Raw genomic sequence first — 21,095 nt, 5'->3', positions numbered from 1 at the left:
AGTAACATTTAAAGTACCAAAGTTTGTGAACTATTTTACTTTAAGAAATATGTGGTAGAATTGTATCTTTAAAATAAAGTCAGTCTCCTGTATTTACTTTCTAATAAGAAAGTACCTGTTTTCTTGAAATTTGAAAAAAAGAGAAGTTATCAAAAGCAGTACGTTCTGCTGGATTCCTATCCTAGACTCATCCACCTGGCCACTTCTGGTTCTGAAACTTTCAGAGTCTTTGATTTCTCTTCATACTGAGGCACAAGTAAAGGCTTGTGTCATTTTTCTTTATGAACGATACCACAGCACCACAGACTTTAGCCAATTAAATGAGAAAGTGCAAATACGTAGAACCGTAAGAGCAGACCAAAGGAAGCATTGAAATGGAGGAGCTAAGCTACACCTTTGTGCACACAAGCTGTTTGTGCTCAGAGGGACATGTCCAGCCCGCGCTGATGATGAGTAGCCGCCTCACTCCTCATCTGAGCCACTCAAGAGGGCCGTCTGGTACGTGTGATCTGACTTCAGCTTCTGAATCCCAATGACTTCTCCTCCGCGCCTCTTTAACCGAGTCAAATAGCTGTAATAGAGCAACAGTAAGAGCACATGAGATTAGGCCTCCCAGATTCCCTTATTCTCTCAACCAAGGATGTTAAAGCATCTACTGGTTCTTAACGCATTTTCTTTATAAGTCCACCAAATGCTGTGGTTGTCTGCATATCTCATTTCTCGGGTGGTGTTCATTGGTAGATAAAGGGACTCATGATTAATAATATTTACTGGTTAATGTCACAACAGACTAAACCTAGGTCTCCTGCCTCCCAGTGTATTGTTTCACCCACCAGGCAGTAGAACTAAAGGAAACTGTGACCTTCTCTTCAGTTTGGCCTGTGTGGAATTCTGTGTGTGATGTACATCTGCTTTGGGTAGGGAAATCAGAAACTAGAAGAAACAAGAGGGGCAGCTACAAATGACAGACTCAATAATAGCATATCCTAAAAGTCACTCGCTCTGCAGTTCAAGACAGTGTCTGCTATTGACTCATAGGGTGACCTCGATCAAGTTACTTAGTCTTTCGAGCCTTGGTTTCCCCATCTGTAAAACGTTATAGTGTATACTTCATAAAATAATGAGGATTCAGTGTGGTAATAGACTTGAAGTGCTTCCCACAGTGCCTGGGACAATGAGTGCACAGGAATGATCAGCTATTCCAGTAACCTCTGAAGAGCCCTCAAAAGGGTACTTGCTGTTTTGACATTGTGTCTGATTGTCACACATCTGGGGAGGAGGTGGGACTGATCCAGGACAAGGTGATGGGCTCAAGACAATGGACAGAGCAGGATCTGCAGTCCAGTACTGATGCCTAATTCAGTTTTTCCTTTCACACGACAGCCTTCCAGTCTGTCAGAACCGCCTTTGAAACCTGGGTCTGTCAGATTACTACAACCAGACAATCCTTCAGCCTTTCAGTATCTTCTCCTTCTCCTTTGCAGGGGTGGAGTACCTTGTGCAGAACTTGGCATATATTTTGCACTCATGAAGTGGTAGAAGTTAGCACTGCTTTGTTATGAAAGGTGGGCCACTGGGAATAAAATGCAGTGCAGTAGATTCTGGGGACAAAGGGTTGTTAGGAGAAAAAAGCTTGACAAAGATGTGTTCCCTTGGACTTACCAGTAAACGAGAGAGTAGTTGATGGCCACAATGCAGAGGGCAGCCAGGTAGTGCCAGCAAAAGCACATGGTGATGAACATCATGTTTGCTTCATCTTTCTGGTCCCATTCGGGTGCTCCAAAAGGTGGGAACAGCACAAATCCGATCTGGTGTGGAATACAGAGAAGTCCACCTCAGTTGGTTCTGAGAAACACAAGCTTGCGCCCTTCCTGTGGCTACCCAAGTTGTCCATGCATTCCCCACTACCTCCTATTTCTCATACCTCCATTAGCATAGAGAAGCCTTTTTGCGCAGGAGAATTGCTCTAAGGTAATTCTGGTTTTAGCATAGGCTTATTTAAAACGAAATTTCAGGGCCTAGATTTCAAATCAGCAGTTTAGCAAGTGGAGCCTGTAACAAACTATAGAAATGACCCCTGAAAGTACTGCATGTGGAGCCTGTAAACAGGGTCAGTACCTCCACTGGGGAGGGCAGATAGGGAAATTTCTTAATCTGCTTGCTATGTTATGCTCCATGGATTCTGCTTGTCAACCAGTGAGCAAGGTATTCATGGACAAAATTAAGTTGTGGGGTGGACACAGGGAGACCAGGTCACATGGCATGTCAGTGCTGCCCCTTCATGACTTCTCTTGGACAAACGCACTGGAGCTCCTTGAAGCCACGCAATGTGAAGACCACAGTTTTGAATAATTACCTGCCAGAACCAGGTGCCCTGAAGAATAACGAGAGTGGTTCGGAAGAGTTGCAGCACAATGTTGTCCCGGAGGATCACCTCTAAGAAGATGCTGAAAGTCCCTCCAAATAGTGCGCACAGCAGGAGTGAGTGGACGTGCTGGTCCAAGGGTGGCCGGTTATGGACATGGTAGTAGAAGAGAAAACCTGCACAAAGCCATTTCAGCCATCAGCGATTCGCTGGTTTCTACTTCAGAGGGCTTGTTCTACTGCTAGAATGCCCTCCTACACTTAAAGTGAGATTTTTCAGCAGTTACAAAGTCCGTTTATATGATATTACAGGGCAACAGACGCAGGTTAGATTTAATTTTGTGTGTGAAGTGGATATAACTGCAGAGGATGTGTCTTTTAAAATCTTTTAATCCGTGGTAACTTCAATACAGGATGTGTAGGAGAAACACGTTGCTGATTGGTGACAAATTGTGTGTGTACTTGAAATTCAATTTTGCCCTGATTCAACCTTTGTCTCTTCCTGAGGTACAGAAGTGAGGTGGTTGGATTACAAAGCGCCTTCTCATTACTTTGGTTAATATGAGTTATACTGGGAGATCTGTCCTACCTGCTGGGTGGGTCTCCTGAGGTTTGTGATGGAGTCCAGGTAAGAATGCTCCTGGGTTCAGGGTGGAGTGCAGTGTTTCTTTTCCCAACAGAGGGAGTTCTCTGGCATGGTGGCATCCAACCAGGTTTTGGAGAGTTCTTGTGTGTTTTAGTGTGCAGGTGCACTCAGGCACAGGAGTGTGATGGGGGGGGGGCGGAGACGGTGAGGAGGGAGAGTGTGTGCTGAGAGCCAGAGACTGGCTAAGAGCCTCACGTTTTCATGTGCTGTTTTATGGAATAGGTCACTTGTATCCTCTAGAGCACAGGACCAAGTCCTATTCAGGTGTTTGAAATTCAGAGATTTGGATTTTCTGGGGAAAGTTATTATATTTGAAGTATTTCTGGTCTTTGTATCCTGGTCCATTCCATACCCGTAAGTTACCTTCAGTGAATGCTGCGATAGCCATAACCAGTCTGTCCACCCCCAGGGGAACGTGAGTGACAAGATAGGTGAGCATGTCCACGATTCCCGAGACTGCAAAGAACAGATACATGGTGCTGTGCTGCCAGTTCATCAACTTCACCCACTGGTTCTCATGGTACAGGTGGAGGTGGGGCCCATCCGGAACAAACTGCTCTGCCAGGATCCCTGCAGGGAAGTGAGAGTGGAAGTTAAGGAGGGAAGAGTAGCTCCCAGGCAGATGGGAAACAAGAAATGCCCCCAAGTCATGAATGAAGTCAAGAGGCAGGTGGAAGTAGCCTCCTTTGCTCCCTCAGAAGGCATTTGCTGAGGAACCTGTGTAGACATCTTGCCTTTGTTGTTCCTTCGGGGGTGGGGGTGCAGAGTAAAGAAGTAATAGAAACAGGCACACGAATCCCCAGGGTATTCGTCCAGTGGCAGAGATGAAGGCAAGGCATCACGTATATGAGAATGTGGCTGGTTTATTCACGTCAGAGCTAAGTGAGCAGTGAAAGAAGTCAGGGAAAGGAACAATTAGGTTGCAAATAATGGAGATATGCTGGTGATAAAGGTACTTGTACACGTCTAAGGGGGAGAAGCAGCTGCCAGGTGTATTTCTGTCAGGGCAGACTTCAAGTGACTGGTTTTCCTGAGCACAGAGTGAGCACCTTCTCCTAGCTTTAGGTCTCTGTGCCCTAAACACTAGGAGAACCAGATGAGGGCCCCTGCACCATGGTGTTTCTGGCCCTACTGTGTTAGGAGACGCAAGCCTTTGACGGGGTAGCTCTCAGTTCTTGTCCCTTCTTCTTTATCACTTGTTTAGGAAAGCAAAGGTTGGCCTTTATGCCTGGTGCCCAAAATGATCTTGGGGCCTGGAATAATTCTCCATGACCACATTCTGAAACCCGTTCTCCAAACTTTTTGTTTGTTTTAAACCCAGCCCCTTCCTGAATTTATCAAAGAGTTTATCAAGGAGTCGGTGGAAACTTGCCAGGAGAAGGAAGGCCCACCCACACTAGAATGGAAGCCCTGTGTCAGCAGGGACTATATTTGGTTCCCCATTGTAGCCTTAAAACCTGGAGCAGTGAGTTCCTGTGCATGCTTGGAGCTCAGGAGATATTGTTGAAGGAGTATTATTTTCACCCAGCAAAGAGGCCAAATATTTTTCTGGCTCTATCAACTTTTCTGGCAAGGTTGATGCTGTCCTTAGCATTTAAGCCATATAGCTCCAGAAAGAGGAGATACGAATGGGAAAATTCAACCAGACTCGGAAAACAAAGCTAAGCACCTTTGCTCACTGCAAGAGAAGCTACTGGTGTTGCTTCCGTTCCTTCTGAGAAATAGTAAGCCGAAGGTGATATGTGGCAAAATGCAATTGTAGAATAAGATCCCTCATTACTCTCATTACTCAGAGCAGATTCTGAGGAAGAATGCTTTCTACTATTGGCACTGCTGGCCCCTTTTCATTTGGCCACTAGTGGAGTGGAGTGGATGACCAGTCACAGTGGAAGTACATGAAACTTTGTTGGAACAGGACATAGTAAGGGATAATCCCTTTCAAATAGCCCTCTGTTGGCTTTTTTCGGTCTCTTCCACTGCCTCTCTTACTAGTCGTCTAACATAAAGTCCCCTTCTTCGTAATTGCTTGATATCTGGGGACAGAGGATATGCCATGGAATTGGGTGGTAACTACTCTTGAGATTCTTGTGGGGACACCATCGGAAAAAAGATGATTTTTTTCTAAAATGAAACTCCATTTAGTACTTTCTCCTAACTCATGTACATCATCTCATTCTTGTTTGTTCTTTCTGTTTTTATTTGTGTTTTATCTTTTTCATAAAGTATGTTTTCTTTTTCTACATCTTATATCTGTGTCCTTGTAGGGGGAAAAAATGTAGTTTATTTGGCAGTTTTTCATGGTGTCCTATGATGTAAGGTGCTATTAAGTGTTAATATTACAAAGCTCAGTACACAATAGATATTATAAAACATTTAGTGGCCAACTGAATATCCTTGTTTTATTATCTGCTGGTGGGAACATGCATTTCACAGGGGCCAGAAAATGGGTTAAAGGTTCTGCATGTGATGGGGAGGTCCCTGGTCCAGACAACCCCCTTCTTACCAATGATGGAAAACAAAGTTCGGATTGCGGCTTCAATGATCTCGAGACGCTGATGGTAATGAGTCAGCTGGCTGCTTTTCCCCTTTTGGTGGAAGTACATCAGTGGGTACTTCACTGACCACCACAGTCCAACTATCAAGAATAAACTCCCTGGGAGAGCATGGCCCTTAAAGTTTGCCATCAGTGTTCCTGGACACCTGAGAAAATAGGGGACAGCTGTTAGGTGGCTGAATGAAGAAGACACAAATGGATATTTTGGCAGGAAGCACAATACTTGATTGAGGATTCCAGATCATAAGCTATGTTAAGAAGGATCCACTCATTCTCGTAAAATAAGCCTTCATGTTATGTTACTGAAGTCCTGTCTGTTGAGTGAATGCCCAAGAGAATACCCTTTGGCCCTAAGACTTTAAAAACCTGGATAAAATCAAAGGGGGCTGGGGGTAGGGAGAAGGATAGGCAAGTATTTACTGATCACGGTACAAAAGCCTACCTAAATGTGATGTGAAGGAGAGAATTTTTTAAAAATTCATCTACATAAGTACTTTATATATCAAAAGCAAACAACAAACCAGGAAGACATTTGTAATTGTTATGATAAATAGTTATTGCATTAGAGAGCCTTTTGCAAATAAGGAAATGTGCAAAAGACATGAATATGCAACTCACAAAATGGTACACATTGATAAATATTGTAATTGAAAATGTCAAGTGAAAGCACAGTATCATTTCCCACCTAATTTGAAAATAATTTGAAAAATTAAGAGACTTGAGGGGCTCCTGGGTGGCTTAATTGGTTAAGCATTCTACTTTGTCTCAGGTCATGATCTCGTGGTTGGTGGGTTCCGGCCCTGTGACGGCCCTGTGACGGGCTCTGTGCTGAAAGCTCAGAGCCTAGAGCCTGCTTTGGATTCTGTGTCTCCCTCTCTCTCTGCCCCTTTCCCGCTCACACTCTGTCTCTCTCAAAAATAAATAAACGTAAAAATTAAGAAAAAAAAATTGAGATTTGATGCAGCCTTCTAGTATGAAGGGATATGGTCAATATGATTCAAATTTGGTAAAAGTAAAAATAATTATATAGGGGCACTCAGTTGATTAAGCACCCTGACTCTTGACTTTGGCTCAGGTTATGATCTCACGGTTTGTGAGTTTGAGCCCCGAGTCAGGCTCTGTGCTGATAGCTCAGAGCCTGCTTGGGATTCTCTCTCTCCTCTCTCTGTGCCTCTCCATCACCCTTCTCTCTCTCTCTATTTCTCTCTCTCTCTCCCCCCCCAACTCCTCCTCTCAAAAATAAATATACTGTAGTAAAAAAAAATTATATAAACACCCCCTTATTCCATAAAAGATAGTGGCCATGATTTATATTTATCCCATTTATAGTCACTTAGACTATACGATCAAAATGTTAAGTGTTGGTTTAAGATGACGGAGAAATAGGGGGACCAGGATTTTCCTTGGCCCTCAAACACAGCTGTATTGAGGTCAGATCACTTGAAGCACCTAGGAATTCAATCTACAGAGTGACAGAAATATCTCCACAGGTGGGGGGAGATAGCTTGGCAGGATCTAGCCTCTGGAGCTGAAACTCAAAGGTATAAAAAAAGCGTGACTTTCTCCTTTCTCTGAATGGAACTGGAAACATGGCTGCACTCCTGGGGGGATGGGAACCAGCCCAGAAAGCATAGCGCGGCGTAAGGATCTCAGGGGCACACTGTAAGAGAACAGCCCCCCTCTTTGAGTACTGTGGGAAGAGGGTTTATTGCCTCCCCGAGGACAAAAGATCCTGCACGTGCCAGCCAGAGGCCTTTTATCAGCAGGGGAGAGTGGTGCTACACCAGAACAGGGTCTGCGAAGTGCAGGGCCCCTTAAGACATTGGGTTTTGGGGGCGCCTGGGTGGCTCAGTCGGTTGAGTGTCCGACTTCAGCTCAGGTCATGATCTCACAGTTTGTGGCTTCCGAGCCCCGCGTCAGGCTCTGTGCTGACAGCTGAGAGTCTGGAGCCTGCTTCCGATTCTGTGTGTCCCTCTCTCTCTGCCTCTACCCTGCTCATGATCTGTCTCTCTCTGTCTCTCAAAACGAAATAAATGTTATTAAAAAAAAAAAAAAAAAAGACCTTGGGTTTTGAATCCCAGCTGAGTGCCTAAGAGGCACGGGAGACTGGGGCAGGGCAAGCTGACTGCCGCTACTCTCTTAGGGCTTCCTGAGCAGCGTGGTTTGAGACACCTGATCCAGGGAGGAGAAATTGGGGTGTTGCCATTTATCTCCCCATCACCAACACAGTGGGGCTTCAGAGAGCAGCACAGAGCTCCCCACTGGAGGCGGGACCTGCTCACACCAACGCCACCCCTCCGTGCCTGGTAACTGCTTATCTCTACCAAGTGGAGCTACCATTGACTGACCAGATGGCCTCTCCTCCAGACCAGCACAGGCAGCAGTCCCAGGTACCAACAGTTTTTTGTTTAATTTAATTTGATTTGATTTGATTTAATTGTTCTTTCTTCTTTTATTTCTTTTGGAAACAAGCTCATAGTTTCTGATTTGTTTAGGGTCAGTTCTGTGTGTGTGTGTCTGTGTGTGTACACGTAAGTATAATAAATATGCAGAAGTATATATATGTATATATATACATACACACACATAAACATACTTTTTTTTTTGATCAGGCATTTTTATTCTATTCCTTTCCCACCTTTTCTTTTTCTTCTTTATTTACCTTTCTCTTTCTCTGGATTTAGCCTCATAGTTTTTTGATTCCCTGTTTGATCTTTTCTCTCATTTTTCTCTTTTTGTGGGATCAGGCTTCCTTCCGCTTTGCCTTTTCTTTTTCCAGGGTTATTTCAACAGACAAGCAAATCTGGTTGAAGGTCCAAACACTCCACTACTACAAGCAAGGAAGAGCACTGCAGAGCACTGACCAGTGCGATAGAGTAGCCGAAAGGCCAACAACAGAGTGCATGCACCAAAACACTTCCCAAATGTCAGGTCCTGGACAGGGTGTGATCCCTTTTTAAAAGAGTACCCTTAGGTGCAAGTCACATAACAAGCTTTTAAAATACACAAAAGCCAGAAACTTAGCCAAAATGACAAAATGGAGAAATTCTCCCCAAAAGAAGATTCAGGAAGAAATCACAAGAGAATTGCTCAAGACAGATATAAATAATATATCTGTACAGGAATATAGAATAACAGTTATAAGACTAATAGCTGGCCTTGAAAAAAGCATAGGAGATGGCAGAGAAACTCCTGCTGCACAGATCAAAGACCTGAGAACAGTCACGATGAATTAAAAAATGCTATAGTTGAGGTGCATAATAAACTAGACACAGTGACAGCGAGGATGGAAGAAGAGAATAGGTGAAATAGAAGATAAAATTATGGAAACTGATGAAGCCAAAAAAGAGGGAAAGGAAATTACCAGATCACGAGGGGGAGAATTAGAGAACTAAGTGATTCCGTGAAATGAAACCATATCCGTATCTTAGGATTTCCAAAAGAGGAAGAGTGAGAGAAAGGGGCAGAAGTCTTATTTGAACAAATTATAGCTGAGAACTTCCCTAATCTGGGAAAGGAAACAGACATTTGAGTCCAAGAGACACAGAGTACTCCCTTCAAAGTTAACAAAAACAGGTCAACACCACAACATAATAGTGAAACTGGCAAAATACAAAGAGAATTCTGAAAGCAGCTAGGGACAAACGGTCCTTAACCTATAAGAGTAGTAGCCAGAAAGGAGTGGGAAGAAATATTCAATATGCTGATTAGGAAAAATATGCAGCCAAGAATCCTTTATCCAGCAAGGCTGTCATTCAGAATAGAGGAGAGAGAAAGGCTTTCCCAGACAAAAACTAAATCAATTCATGACCACTAAACCAGCTCTGCAAGCGATTGTAAGGGAACTCTGTGAGTGGAAAGCAGCAAAGACTACAAAGGACCAGAAACATCACCACAAACACAAAACTTACAGATAACACAATGGCACTAAATTCATATGTTTCAATTATCACTCTGAAAGTAAGTGAATTAAGTGCCTCAATCAAAAGACATAGAGTATCAGAATGGATAAAAAAAAAAAAAAGATCCATCTAAATGCTGCCTATGAGAGACTTATTTTAGACCTCAGGATACCTGCAGGTTGAAAGTGAGGGGATGGAGAACCATCTATCATGCTAATGGATGTCAAAAGAAAGCCAGAGTAGCCATATTTGTAGCAGACAAACTAGATTTTAAAACAAAGATAGTAACAAGAGATGAAGAAGGGCACTTTATCGTAATTAAAGGGTCTCTCCATCAAGAAGAGCTAACAATTGTAAATATTTATGCCCCCAATGTGAACACCCTAATGTATAAATCAATCACAAACATAAACTCATCAGTAATAATACCATTATAGTAGGGGATGTTAACATCCCCACTTACAGCAATGGACAGATCTTCTAGACAGAAAATCAACAGGAAACAATGACTTTGAATGACACACTAGACCACATGAAGTTAACAGATATATTCAGAACATTTCATCCTAAAGCAGCAGAATACACATTCTTCTCCAGTGCACATGGAACGTTCTCCAGAATAGATCACATAGTGGGACGCAAATCAGCTCTCAACAAGTACGAAAGGACTGAGATCATACCGTGCATATTTTCAGACCATGATGCTATGAAACTCTAAATCGACCACAAGAAAAAATTTGGAAAGCTCCCAAATACATAGAAGCTAGAGAACATCCTACTAAAGAATGAATGAGTAAATGAGAAAATTAAAGAAGAAATTTTAAAAATACATGGAAGTGGGGCGCCTGGGTGGCTTAGTCGGTTAAGCGTCCGACTTTCGCTTAGGTCATGATCTCGCGGTTCGTGGGTTCGAGCTCCGCGTCGGGCTCTGTGCTGACTGCCAGCTCAGAGCCTGGAGCCTGTTTCAGTCTGTGACTCCCTCTCTCTCTGACCCTTCCCTGCTCACACTGTCTCTCTCTCTCTCCTGGAAATAAATAAAACATTAAAAAAAATTAAAAAAAATAAAAATAAAAATAAAAATACATGGAAGAAAATGAAAATGAAAACATGACAGTCCAAACCCTTTGAAATGCAACAAAGGCAGTCCTAAGAGGACTAATACACTGCAATTCAGGCCTATCTCAAGAAACAAGAAAGGTCCCAAATACACAATCTAAACTTACACCTAAAGGACCTAGAAAGGCAGCAGCAAATAAACCCAAAGCCAATAGAAGAATGGAAATTATAAAGATTACATCATAAATGAACGATATACATTCATTTACCCAAATCAATGAATCTAAGAGCTGGTTTTTTGAAAGAACAAACAAAATTGATAAAGCCCGACCAGATTTCACAAAAACTAAAGAGAGAGGACCCAAATAGATAAAATCATGAATGAAAGAGGAGAGATCACAACCAACACCACAGAAATACAAACAATTATTAGAGAATACTGTGAAAATTTTTATGGCAACAAACTGGACAATCTGGAAGAAATGGACAAATTCCTAGATACTCACACACTACCAAAACTCAAACGGGAAAAAATAGAAAATTTGAACAGACCCATAACCAAGGACAAAATTGAATCAATTATCAAAAACCTCCTAACAAATAAGAGTCCAGAGCCAGATGGCTTTCCTGGGAATTCTGCCAGACATTTAAAGCAGATTTAATACCTATTCTGCTCAAACTGTTCAAAAAAAATAGAAATGAAAGGAAAGTTTCCAAACTCATTCTATGAAGCCAGTATTACCTTGATTCCAAAACCAGACAAAGACCCTACTAAAAAGGAGAACTGCAGGCCAATATCCCTGATGAAACTGCAGGGAAAAATTCTCAACAAGATACTAGCAAATCGAATTCAACAGTACTTTAAAAGACTTATTCACTATGATAAAGCGGGATTCATTCCTGGCTGGTTCAGTATTCACACATCAATAAACATGATACACCACATTAATAGAAGAAAGGATAAGAACCATATGATCTTGGGGGTGCCTAGGTGACTCAGTTAAGTGGCCGACTCTTGATTTCAGCTCTGGTCATGATTTCATGGTCTGTGAGTTAGAGCCCCATGTTGGGCCCTGCACTCACTACATGGAGACTGCTTCTGATCTTCAGATATTCTGTCTCCCTATTTCTAGCCTTCCCCTGCTCATTCTCTCTCTCTCTCTCTCTCTCTCTCTCTCTCTCTCTCAAAAATAAATAAACATTAAAAGAATAACCATATGATCCTGTCAATAGATGCAGAAAAAGTATTTGACAAAATACAGCATCCTTAATATAAAAGCTCAAGAGAGTCGGGATAGAAGGAACATACCCTAACATCATAAAAGCCATATATGAAAGGCCCACAGCTAATGTCATCCTCAAGTAGGAAAAACAGAGCTTTTCCCCTTGAGATCAGGAACACGACAGAGATGTCCACTCTCACCACTGTTGTTCAACATAGTGTTGGAAGTCCTAGCCTCCACAAACAGACAACAAAACAAAATAAAAGGCAGCCAAATTGGCAAAGAAGTCAAACTTTCACTCTTTGTAGATGATGTAATACTCTACATGGAAAGCCTGGAAGATGACTCCAAAAAACTGCTAGAGCTGACACTTGAATTCAGCAAAGTCACAGGATATAAAGTCAAAGTACAGAAATCGGTTGCATTTCTATACACCAATAATGAGGCAACAGAAAGAGATATCAAGGAATAGATCCCATTTACAATTGCACCAAAACCCATAAAATACCTAGGAATAAACCTAACCAAAGATGTAAAAGATCTGTACACTGAAAACTATAGAAACTATGAAAGAAATTAGACACAAAGAAATGGAAAAACATTCCATGTTAATGGATTGGAAAAACAAATATTGTTAAAATGTCAATATTAACCAAAACAATCTACACATTCAACACAATCCTAATCAAAACAGGATCAGCATTCTCCACAGAGCTAGAACAAACAATTCTGAAATTTATATGGAATACCAATAGCCAAAATAATATTAAAAAAGAAAACCAAAGTTGGCGGCATCACAATCCTGGACTTTAACCTATATTACAGAGCTGTAATCAACAAGACATTATGGTACTGGCACAAGAACAGACACATAGATCAATGGAATTGAACAGGGATCCCAGAAATGGACCCATAAATATATGGCAAACTAATTTTGACAAAGCATGAAAGAGTTTCCAGTGGATAAAAGACAGTCTCTTCAGCAAATTGTGCTGGAAGAACGGACAATAACATGCAGAAGGATGAAACAGGACCACTTTCATACACCATACCCAAAAATAAACTCAAAATGGATGAAAGACCTAAATGTGAGACAGGAAGCCATCAAAACCCTAAAGGAGAAAACAGGCAGCAACCTCTTTGACCTTGGCCACAGCAACTTCTTACTTGACATGTCTCCAGAGACAAGGGAAATAAAAGCAAAAATGAACTATTGGGACTCATCAAGATAAAAGCTTCTGGGGGCGCCTGGGTGGCTTGGTCCATTAAGTGTCTGGCTTTGGCTCAGGTGATGATCTCACAGTTCCTGGGTTCGAGCCCTGTATCGGGCTCTGTGCTGACAGCTTGGAGCCTGCTTGGGATTCTCTGTCTCTCCCTCTCTCTGCTCACTCTCTCCATATATTTCTGTCTTTCAAAATGAATGAACATTTATTTAAGAGCTTACCAAACTCAACTCCCAAGAAACAAATAATCCAGTGAAGAAATGGGCAGAAGACATGAATAGACACTTTTCCAAAGAAGACATCCTGATGGCCGACACATGGAAAGATGCTCATTGCTCATCATCAGGGAAATACAAATCAAAACCACAAATGAGATACCACCTCACACCAATCATAATGGCTAAAATTAACAACTCAGGAAACAACAGATGTTGATGAGGATGAAGAGAAAGGGGATCCCTATTGCTCTGTTGGTGAGAATGCAAACTGGTACAGCCACTCTGGAAAACAGTGTGGAGATTCCTCAAAAAATTAACAATAGAACTACCCTCCAACACAGCAATTATACTACTAGGAATTTATCTAAGGGATACAAAAATGCTGATTCCAAGGGGTGCATGCACTGCAGTATTTATAGCAGCACTATCAACTGCCGGGAGCGGCACTGGCCCCTCTGGATGGCAGTCACAGCAAGGAAATGGCAGGGTTTGCAGCTCCTGCCTTGAGAAATGAAAACTGCTATCTCCTTCTGCTACTACTGGCTCATGTTGGATATAAGCCTGCTGGTATTGACCAGGCCTCACACTATTCCATATCAGACCCATATTCTGAACACAGATACCCCATAAGGAAAAGCATATTTCTGCCTTTGCAAGAGAGATTTTAGATGAAAGCTCTATGGATGATTGTCAAAAGGCTCTTCCTATGGGCCTTGCAGATCCAAGACCTAAGGGGTTAAGAACACAAGAGTTACAACTGAGCCTGGCCCTGAGACAAAGAGCCTATTTCAGGGCAGAACATAGTTACTACATATATCTTTGCTAATTAGTGAAGCATAGCAGTCCCTTCCTCAAGGCCTACATTCCACAAACACCCTCCCTTATACTGGCAGCTAGGATGAAGATAGATGAGAGTAGCTAAAACATAAACCCAAGTGCAAGACGGACACATTTAGGGCCCCCATGATGGTTTCCACACACAAACCAATTCAGAAACATTCATCCTCTTGAGAGCCAGACAGAATGACTCCTAGCTTATCTATATACAACTTAACCAATATATTATCCTGTTTTTCACTAATAACATCCTGTTAATTCCTTGGTTGTAAATTCACTATGACTGAGATAATTCTGCAGAATATCAAAAACTTGTTATCGCAAAAGGCCTCCCATTGTAGAAATTCCTTTCTCTGACTTCATGTTGTTGCTGAACCTTTAAATAAAGACACCAACACCGACAGGACAGAGATGCCTGCCTGGTGATCAGAAAGAATCTTGGGGCTCTCTCATTCTCTTTCGCCGACACCGTCCATCCTTCAGGGACCCCTGTACCTGTCGGAGCTGGCACGGATTCCAACAATCAACAATAGCTAAATTATGGAAAGAGCCCAACTGTCCATCAACTGATGAATGGATTAAGAAGATGTGGTGTATTTATACATATATACAATGGAATACTACTCAGCGATGAAAAAGAATGAAATCTTGACATTTGGAACAATGTGGATAGAACTGGAGGGAATTATGCTAAGTGAAATAAGTCAATACAGAGAAAGACAAATATCATACGCTTTCACTCATATGTGGAATGAGAAACTTAACAGATTAACATAGGGGAAGGGAAGGAGAATTAGATAAGAACAGGGAGGCAAACCATAAAAGACTTAAATACAGAGAACAAACTGAGGGTTGATGTAGGAAGTGTGGGTGGGGTGGGTTAAATGGGTGACTGGAATTAAGGAGGATACTTTTGGGGTTGAGCACTGGGTGTCGTATGTAAGAGATGAATCACTGGATTCTAGTCCAGAAGCCAAGACTACACTGTATGTTAACTAACTTGAAAAAAAAAATAATAAAAGAACAACAACACAAAAGGTAAGTGTTATCTAGAACTGGTTCAAAAGGAAAATGGTTTTATTCCCGGGGGAACCGAGTGGTGACCTAAAGAATGTGTAAAGTGGGAGAAAAATAGCAGTTGATGGGGGTTAGAAAATACTTGCTAGGGACATAAAGGGCCGGTGGTCTGCACATCCTATTCCATCCCTGGCCATCAGGGACATCCATCCCTCTATCACTGGTACACAGTCAGGGCTATTTCACATCTGAAACATTTACAGTTGAGGTCTCCACCCTTCACCAAGAACTTTCACAAGTTTTAAAAACTTTATAGTTAAAAAAAAAAAAGTCAAATTGCATTTAAAAGGCTTCTAATGAAAAACAGCAGCCCCGTGCCCCGTCCCTGCTCACTCACTAGTGAAACCACTTTAAACCCTTCCCACGGTTTCTTCTGATAGGCTTGTTCATTTGTACATGCTGCCACTTGTTACAGCGCTGTCAGCGTGACCCACCAACCTCCTGGAGCTCTCGTAACACCTCTCCATCCTCTTCAGCGGGTCATGTTCACAGCAGTTCATTGCTTCAATCATTAGTTTCATTATTATGGCTCTGTAGATCCAAAGTCCTTACCAGGGCTGATAAGGCCTACATGATCCTGAGCTTTCTCTTTGGCCCCTCCTATCCCCTCCAGCCACGCAACACGCGGTCCCTTCCACTGCCTTCCACTTGCAAGCACAGACCCCCCTCCTGCTTCTGGGCTTGGGCTGTGTGTTCTTTCTAGCAGTTCCCCACAGAGAGTTAACAGGTCTTTCCTTCATTTTCTTCAGGTATCTCTTTAAATGTTACTTTATTCCCTGACTACTTTGTGTAAAGAAGCAGGCATGTCCCATTTTCCAATTCAGGTAGACTAGCTCTTCTCCTTCTCTCTCTCTCCTTCCTTTTCTCCTTTTCCTCCTCCTCCTCCTCTTTTTCTTTTCTTTTCTTTTTTTTTAAAGAATTTATTGTATGTTTGTTATTTACAGTTAATCATTACCTACCAAATGCTATCCAGTATATGTCTACATTTTCTTTAAGGCACGCATGGATCATTAGCTGATACTGCATATTGATTTTCATTTTAGTATCCAGCTCTATTCACTAGAATGTAAACTCCCTGAAAGTAGGGATTTGATCTGTTTTGTTGCTGCAGTTGGCTCAGTGCTTACAGCAGGTCCTGACTTGGTAAGCACTCAAATATTTGTGGAACAAATACATGCTCATCCAAGTATCGTATTATGAGTTATGTTTTCACCATTGCTATTTTATTCTGGAATTAATATTTGCCTTGTTTTTCATTTGTTTACTTTCCGATGTACCTAATCCTTTCTTACAAGCCCCTTTATCCTTCTCCAAAACTGGACTGGTTGTCTATCATCCTGGGGCATTTGGCACCATCTTTTATTTTTATTTATTTATTTATTTTTGGCACCATCTTTTAAATTCCCTTTGCTTTTTCCTGTTTTTGACTCCCTGTTTCTTGGATGCCATTTATTCTTTTTTCCTGGTTTATTTGCATTAATATGCCTCTAGTTATTCCCCAAAATATGAACAAAACGTAGACTTTTTGAGAATTTGCATGGTTAAAAATGTCTGCATTTTTAAGTAATCAAAACGGGTTTACTCAATCTATTCATATTCATTGTAATTATTATTTTTTTCTAATATTTTTATTTATTTCTAGGAGGGAGGGAGAGAGAGAGAGAGCGTGAGCAGGGGAGGGTCAGAGAGAGAGGGAGATACAGACTCTGAAATAGGCTCCAGGCTCTGAGCTGGCAGTCAGCACAGAGCCCGACGCGGGGCTCGAACCCACGAACCGCGAGATCATGACCTAAGCGAAAGTCGGACGCTTAACCGACTAAGCCACCCAGGCGCCCCCATATTCATTGTAATTATTAATGTGGTTACATTTTGCTTCTTGTTTTCTATGTCTCTTTTATGCTTTTTCAAAAAGACTATTTTTTTAGAGCTCTAAACAACAACAAAATTGAGAGTTAGGTGCAGAGTTTTCCCTATGCGTTTTGCCTGCACACATGCATAGTCTCTCCCATTGTTGATATCATTCACCAAAATGGTGCTTTTTGTTTTTAAACCAAGGATGAGTCCACACTGACACATCATAATTGCCCAACATCCATAATTTACCTTAGGGTTCACTCCTGATGTTGTGAATTCTATGGGTTTGGACAAAATCATAACGACATGTGTCCATCATAAATCTCAGAGTATTTTTACTGCCCTAAAAATTCTCTGTGCTTTGCCTGTTCATTTCTACCCTTCCCCTACCTCTGACACCACCCCTTTTTATTATCTCCATTGTTTTGCTTTTTCCAGAATGTCACATATTGGAATTATACAGTATGTAGCCTCTTCAGATTGGCTTCTCTCACTTGGTAACATGCACTTTAGTTTCCTCTGGGTCTTTTCATGGCTTCATAGCTCATTTCTATTTAGCACTGAATAATATTCCATTGTCTAATGAACAGACACTTCTCCAAAGAGGACATCCAGATGGCCAACAGACACATGAAACGATGCTCAGCGTCCCTCCTTATCAGGGAAATACAAATCAAAACCACACTGAGATACCACCTCATGCCAGTCAGAGTGGCTAAAATGAGCAAATCAGAGGACTCTAGATGCTGGCGAGGATGTGGAGAAATGGGCACCCTCCTACACTGTTGGTGGGAATGTAAACTGGTGCAGCCCCTCTGGAAAACAGTGTGGAGGTTCCTCAGGAAACTAACATTAGAACTCCCTTATGACCCAGCAATAGCACTGCTAGGAATTTACCCAAGGGATACAGAAATGCTGAGGCATAGGAGCACATGTACCCCAATGTTCATAGCAGCACTCTCCACAATAGCTAAAACATGGAAAGAGCCTAAGTGTCCATCAACAGATGAATGGATCAAGAAGATGTGGTTTATCTATACCATGGAATACTACATGGCAATGAGAAACAATGAAATCTGGCCATGTGTAGCAACATGGATGGACCTTGAGGGTGTTATGCTGAGCGAAATAAGTCAGGCAGAGAAGGACAAATATCATATGTTTGCACGTATAGGAGGATTAGGAGGAACTTGACGGAGGAACAAGGGGGAGAAGAAGGGCGGAAATGGTGGGGGAAAGGGAGAGAGGCAAACCATGAGAGACTCTTGAATGCTGACAAAAACTGAGGACTGATGGATGTGGGGGGGAGGAGGGATGGGCATGGAGGAGGGCACTTTGGGGATGAGCACTGAGTGTTATGTAGAAACCAATTTGACAATAAAATATTTGTAAAAAAAAATAATAATATTCCATTGTCTAGATGTACCACAGTTTATTTATACATTCAACTACTAAAGGACATCTTGGTTGCTTCCAAGATTTTAGAATTATGAATAAAGCTGTTATAAACATCTGTGTGCAAGTTTTTGTGTGGACGTCAGTTTTTATCTCCTGTGGGTAAACACCAAGGAGCAAGATTGCTGGACTGTATGGTAAGAGTGTGTTTTGCAGGAATTGCCAAACTATCTTCCAAACAGCTGTACCGTTTTGCATTCTCACTAGCAATATATGAGCGTTTCTGTTGCTCCACACCCTCACCAGCATTTGGTGTCGTCAGTGTTCCAGATTCTGGCCATTCTAAGAAGTATGTTGTGCTGTCTCATCATTTTCATTTTCATTTCCCTGAAGATGTACTATGATGTGGGGGCTTTTTTCTTGTGCTTATTTGCATGTCTTAGGTAAAGTGTCTGTCAAGGTATTTGGCCCATTAAAATTTTTTTCTTAAGTTTTAGCTTATTTTGGGTAACGGTCCTTTATCAAGATGTGTCCTTTTGCAAATATTTTCTCCCAGTCTGTGGGCTGTCTTCTAATTTTCTTGATTTTTCTCTTTTGCAGAGCAGTAGTTTTTAATATTAATGAAGTCCAACTTCTCAGTTATTTCTTCCATGGATAATTTCTTTGGTGCTGTTAATCTAAAAAAAAATCACCATACACAAGGTCATCTAGGTTTTCTCTTCTAGGAATTTTATAGTTTTGCATTTTACATTTAGATTTATGGTCCATTTAGTTGAAATAAAATTAATTTTTGTGATGGGTGTAAGGTCTGTGTCTAGATTAATTTTTTTGCAAGTGGATATCCGGTTGTTCCAGCACCATTTATTGAACAGACAATCTTTGCTCCGTTGTGTTGCTTTTGTTCCTTTGTCAAAGGTTAGTTGATCAAGGTCTATTTCTGGGCCCCATATTCTTTTTCATTGATCTATTTAATCTATTTCTTTGCCAATACCACATTCTCCTCCTGATCACTGTAGCTTTAACATAAGCTTGAAGTTGGGTAGCATGAGTCCTTTGACTGTTCTTCAGTATTTTGTTGGCTATTCTGGGTCTTTTGCCTTTCCATATAAATTTAGAATCAATTTGTCAATATCCATGAGATACTTTCTTGGATCTTGACTGAGATTGCATTTAATCTATAGATCTAGTGGGGAAGAACTGACATCTTGAGAATAGTGTCTTCCTGTTCATGAACATGGAATAGGTTTCCATTTATTTAGTTCTTTGGTTTCATTCATCAGAGTTTTGTGGTTTTCCTCTCCTTATTTTGTTAGTTTTATCCTTAAGTATTTCTTTTTAAAAAATTTTTAAAATGTTTATGTATTTATTTATTTATTTATTTATTTTTACAAATAGTTTATTGTCAAATTAGTTTCCACATAACACTCAGTGCTCATCCCCAAAATGTTTATTTATTTATTTTTGAAAGAGAGAGGGGACAGAGCATGAGCAGAAAGGGGCAGAGAGAGAGGGAGGCATAGAATCCGAAGCAAGCTCCAGGCTCTGAGCTGTCAGCACAGAGCCTGATGCAGGGCTGAAACTCACAAACTGCAAGACTATGACCTAAGCCAAAGTCGGATGCCTAACGGACTGAGCCACCCAGGTGCCCCAAGTTTTGGGGGTGCTAATGTAAATGTTGTATTTTTAACTTCAAATTCCACTTGTTCTCTCAGACCTTTTCTTGTTCCTCTGTTCCTTGTTCACTGCTGTCTTTTGTGTATATATTTTTTTTAAATGTTTGTTTATTTTTGGGAGAGAGAACATGAGTGAGAGAGGGACAGAGAGGGAGAGGGAGACACAGAATTCCAAGCAGGCTCCCAGCTCTGAGCTGTCAGCACAGAGCCTGGTGCCGTGCTTGAACTCATGGACTGTGAGATCATGACCTGAACCAAAGTTGAACTCTCAACTAACTGAGCCACCCAGGTGCCGCTAATGTACTACTCTAATTCCTCCTTTCATTTTTTTAGCTATGGTTTTGAAGCCTTTTTTTGTTTTTTAGTGCTTGCTCTAGGAATTACAGTCTGCATCACTGTCTACTTTTGGTTAATTTTAATTTAATTCTGATAAAATATAGCTGCTTTGTTAATTTATAGTTCGTGCCACTGTTGATATACATATCAACAATCAATGTATTAAATATAAGTATATACTATATATATTATAAACCAACAGTGTTGCAATTAGCACTTTAAACAGCCTTTTAAAAAACTTTTTAATTAGTTTTGAATTTTAATTCCAGTTTAGTTAACATACATGTTATATTAGTTTTAGGTGGACAACATAGTGATGCAACAAAAAAGTATGGAACACTTCACAAATTTGCGTGTCATCCTTGTGCAAGGGCCACATTCATCTTCTCTGTACCGTTCCCATTTCAGTATGTTTGGTGCTGAAGTGAGCACTGAATAGTCTTACACTTTTCAGGAAATAGAGACAGATAGTCTTTTATATTTACTTACATATTTGCCATTTCTAGTGCACTTCATTCCTTCCTGTGCATTTGAATAACCTAATCTCATTTAGTTCCAGCATGAAGGATATCCTTTAATATTTCTTATAAAGCAGTTCTGTTACCAATGAATTCTTTCAGTTTTGCATATCTGGAAATATCTTTTTTTTGAAGACTAGTTAGGTTGGATATAGAATTCTTAATTGGCAGTTTTTCCTTTCAACACTTTGATTATATCATTCCATGGGCTTCTGGTCT

The 21,095-nt window shown here is 41.1% G+C and overlaps 1 protein-coding gene and 1 non-coding gene across 2 annotated transcripts; both read right to left on the bottom strand.

Moving 5' to 3' along the window:
* Nucleotides 1-39: 39 nt before the first annotated feature.
* Nucleotides 40-5,709, bottom strand: TMEM45B (transmembrane protein 45B). The gene is made up of 5 exons (XM_039240247.1): nucleotides 5,514-5,709; nucleotides 3,374-3,580; nucleotides 2,357-2,541; nucleotides 1,663-1,808; nucleotides 40-571 (listed from the first exon to the last, which is right to left on the bottom strand). The coding sequence occupies exons 1-5, from the start codon at nucleotides 5,692-5,694 to the stop codon at nucleotides 463-465; spliced, it is 828 nt and encodes a 275-aa protein (XP_039096178.1). The 5' UTR covers nucleotides 5,695-5,709; the 3' UTR covers nucleotides 40-462.
* Nucleotides 5,710-20,683: 14,974 nt separating this feature from the next.
* Nucleotides 20,684-20,790, bottom strand: LOC120237115. Its single transcript, XR_005529862.1, has one exon. It is a non-coding gene; the product is annotated as a U6 spliceosomal RNA (small nuclear RNA).
* Nucleotides 20,791-21,095: the final 305 nt, after the last annotated feature.

Source organism: Hyaena hyaena, unplaced genomic scaffold (assembly GCF_003009895.1).
Source record: "Hyaena hyaena isolate Hyena2069 unplaced genomic scaffold, ASM300989v1 scaffold_171, whole genome shotgun sequence".
NCBI lineage: Eukaryota > Metazoa > Chordata > Mammalia > Carnivora > Hyaenidae > Hyaena > Hyaena hyaena.
The sequence above is the reverse complement of the archived record's forward strand: the minus strand, read 5'-3'. Positions and strand labels throughout refer to the sequence as shown.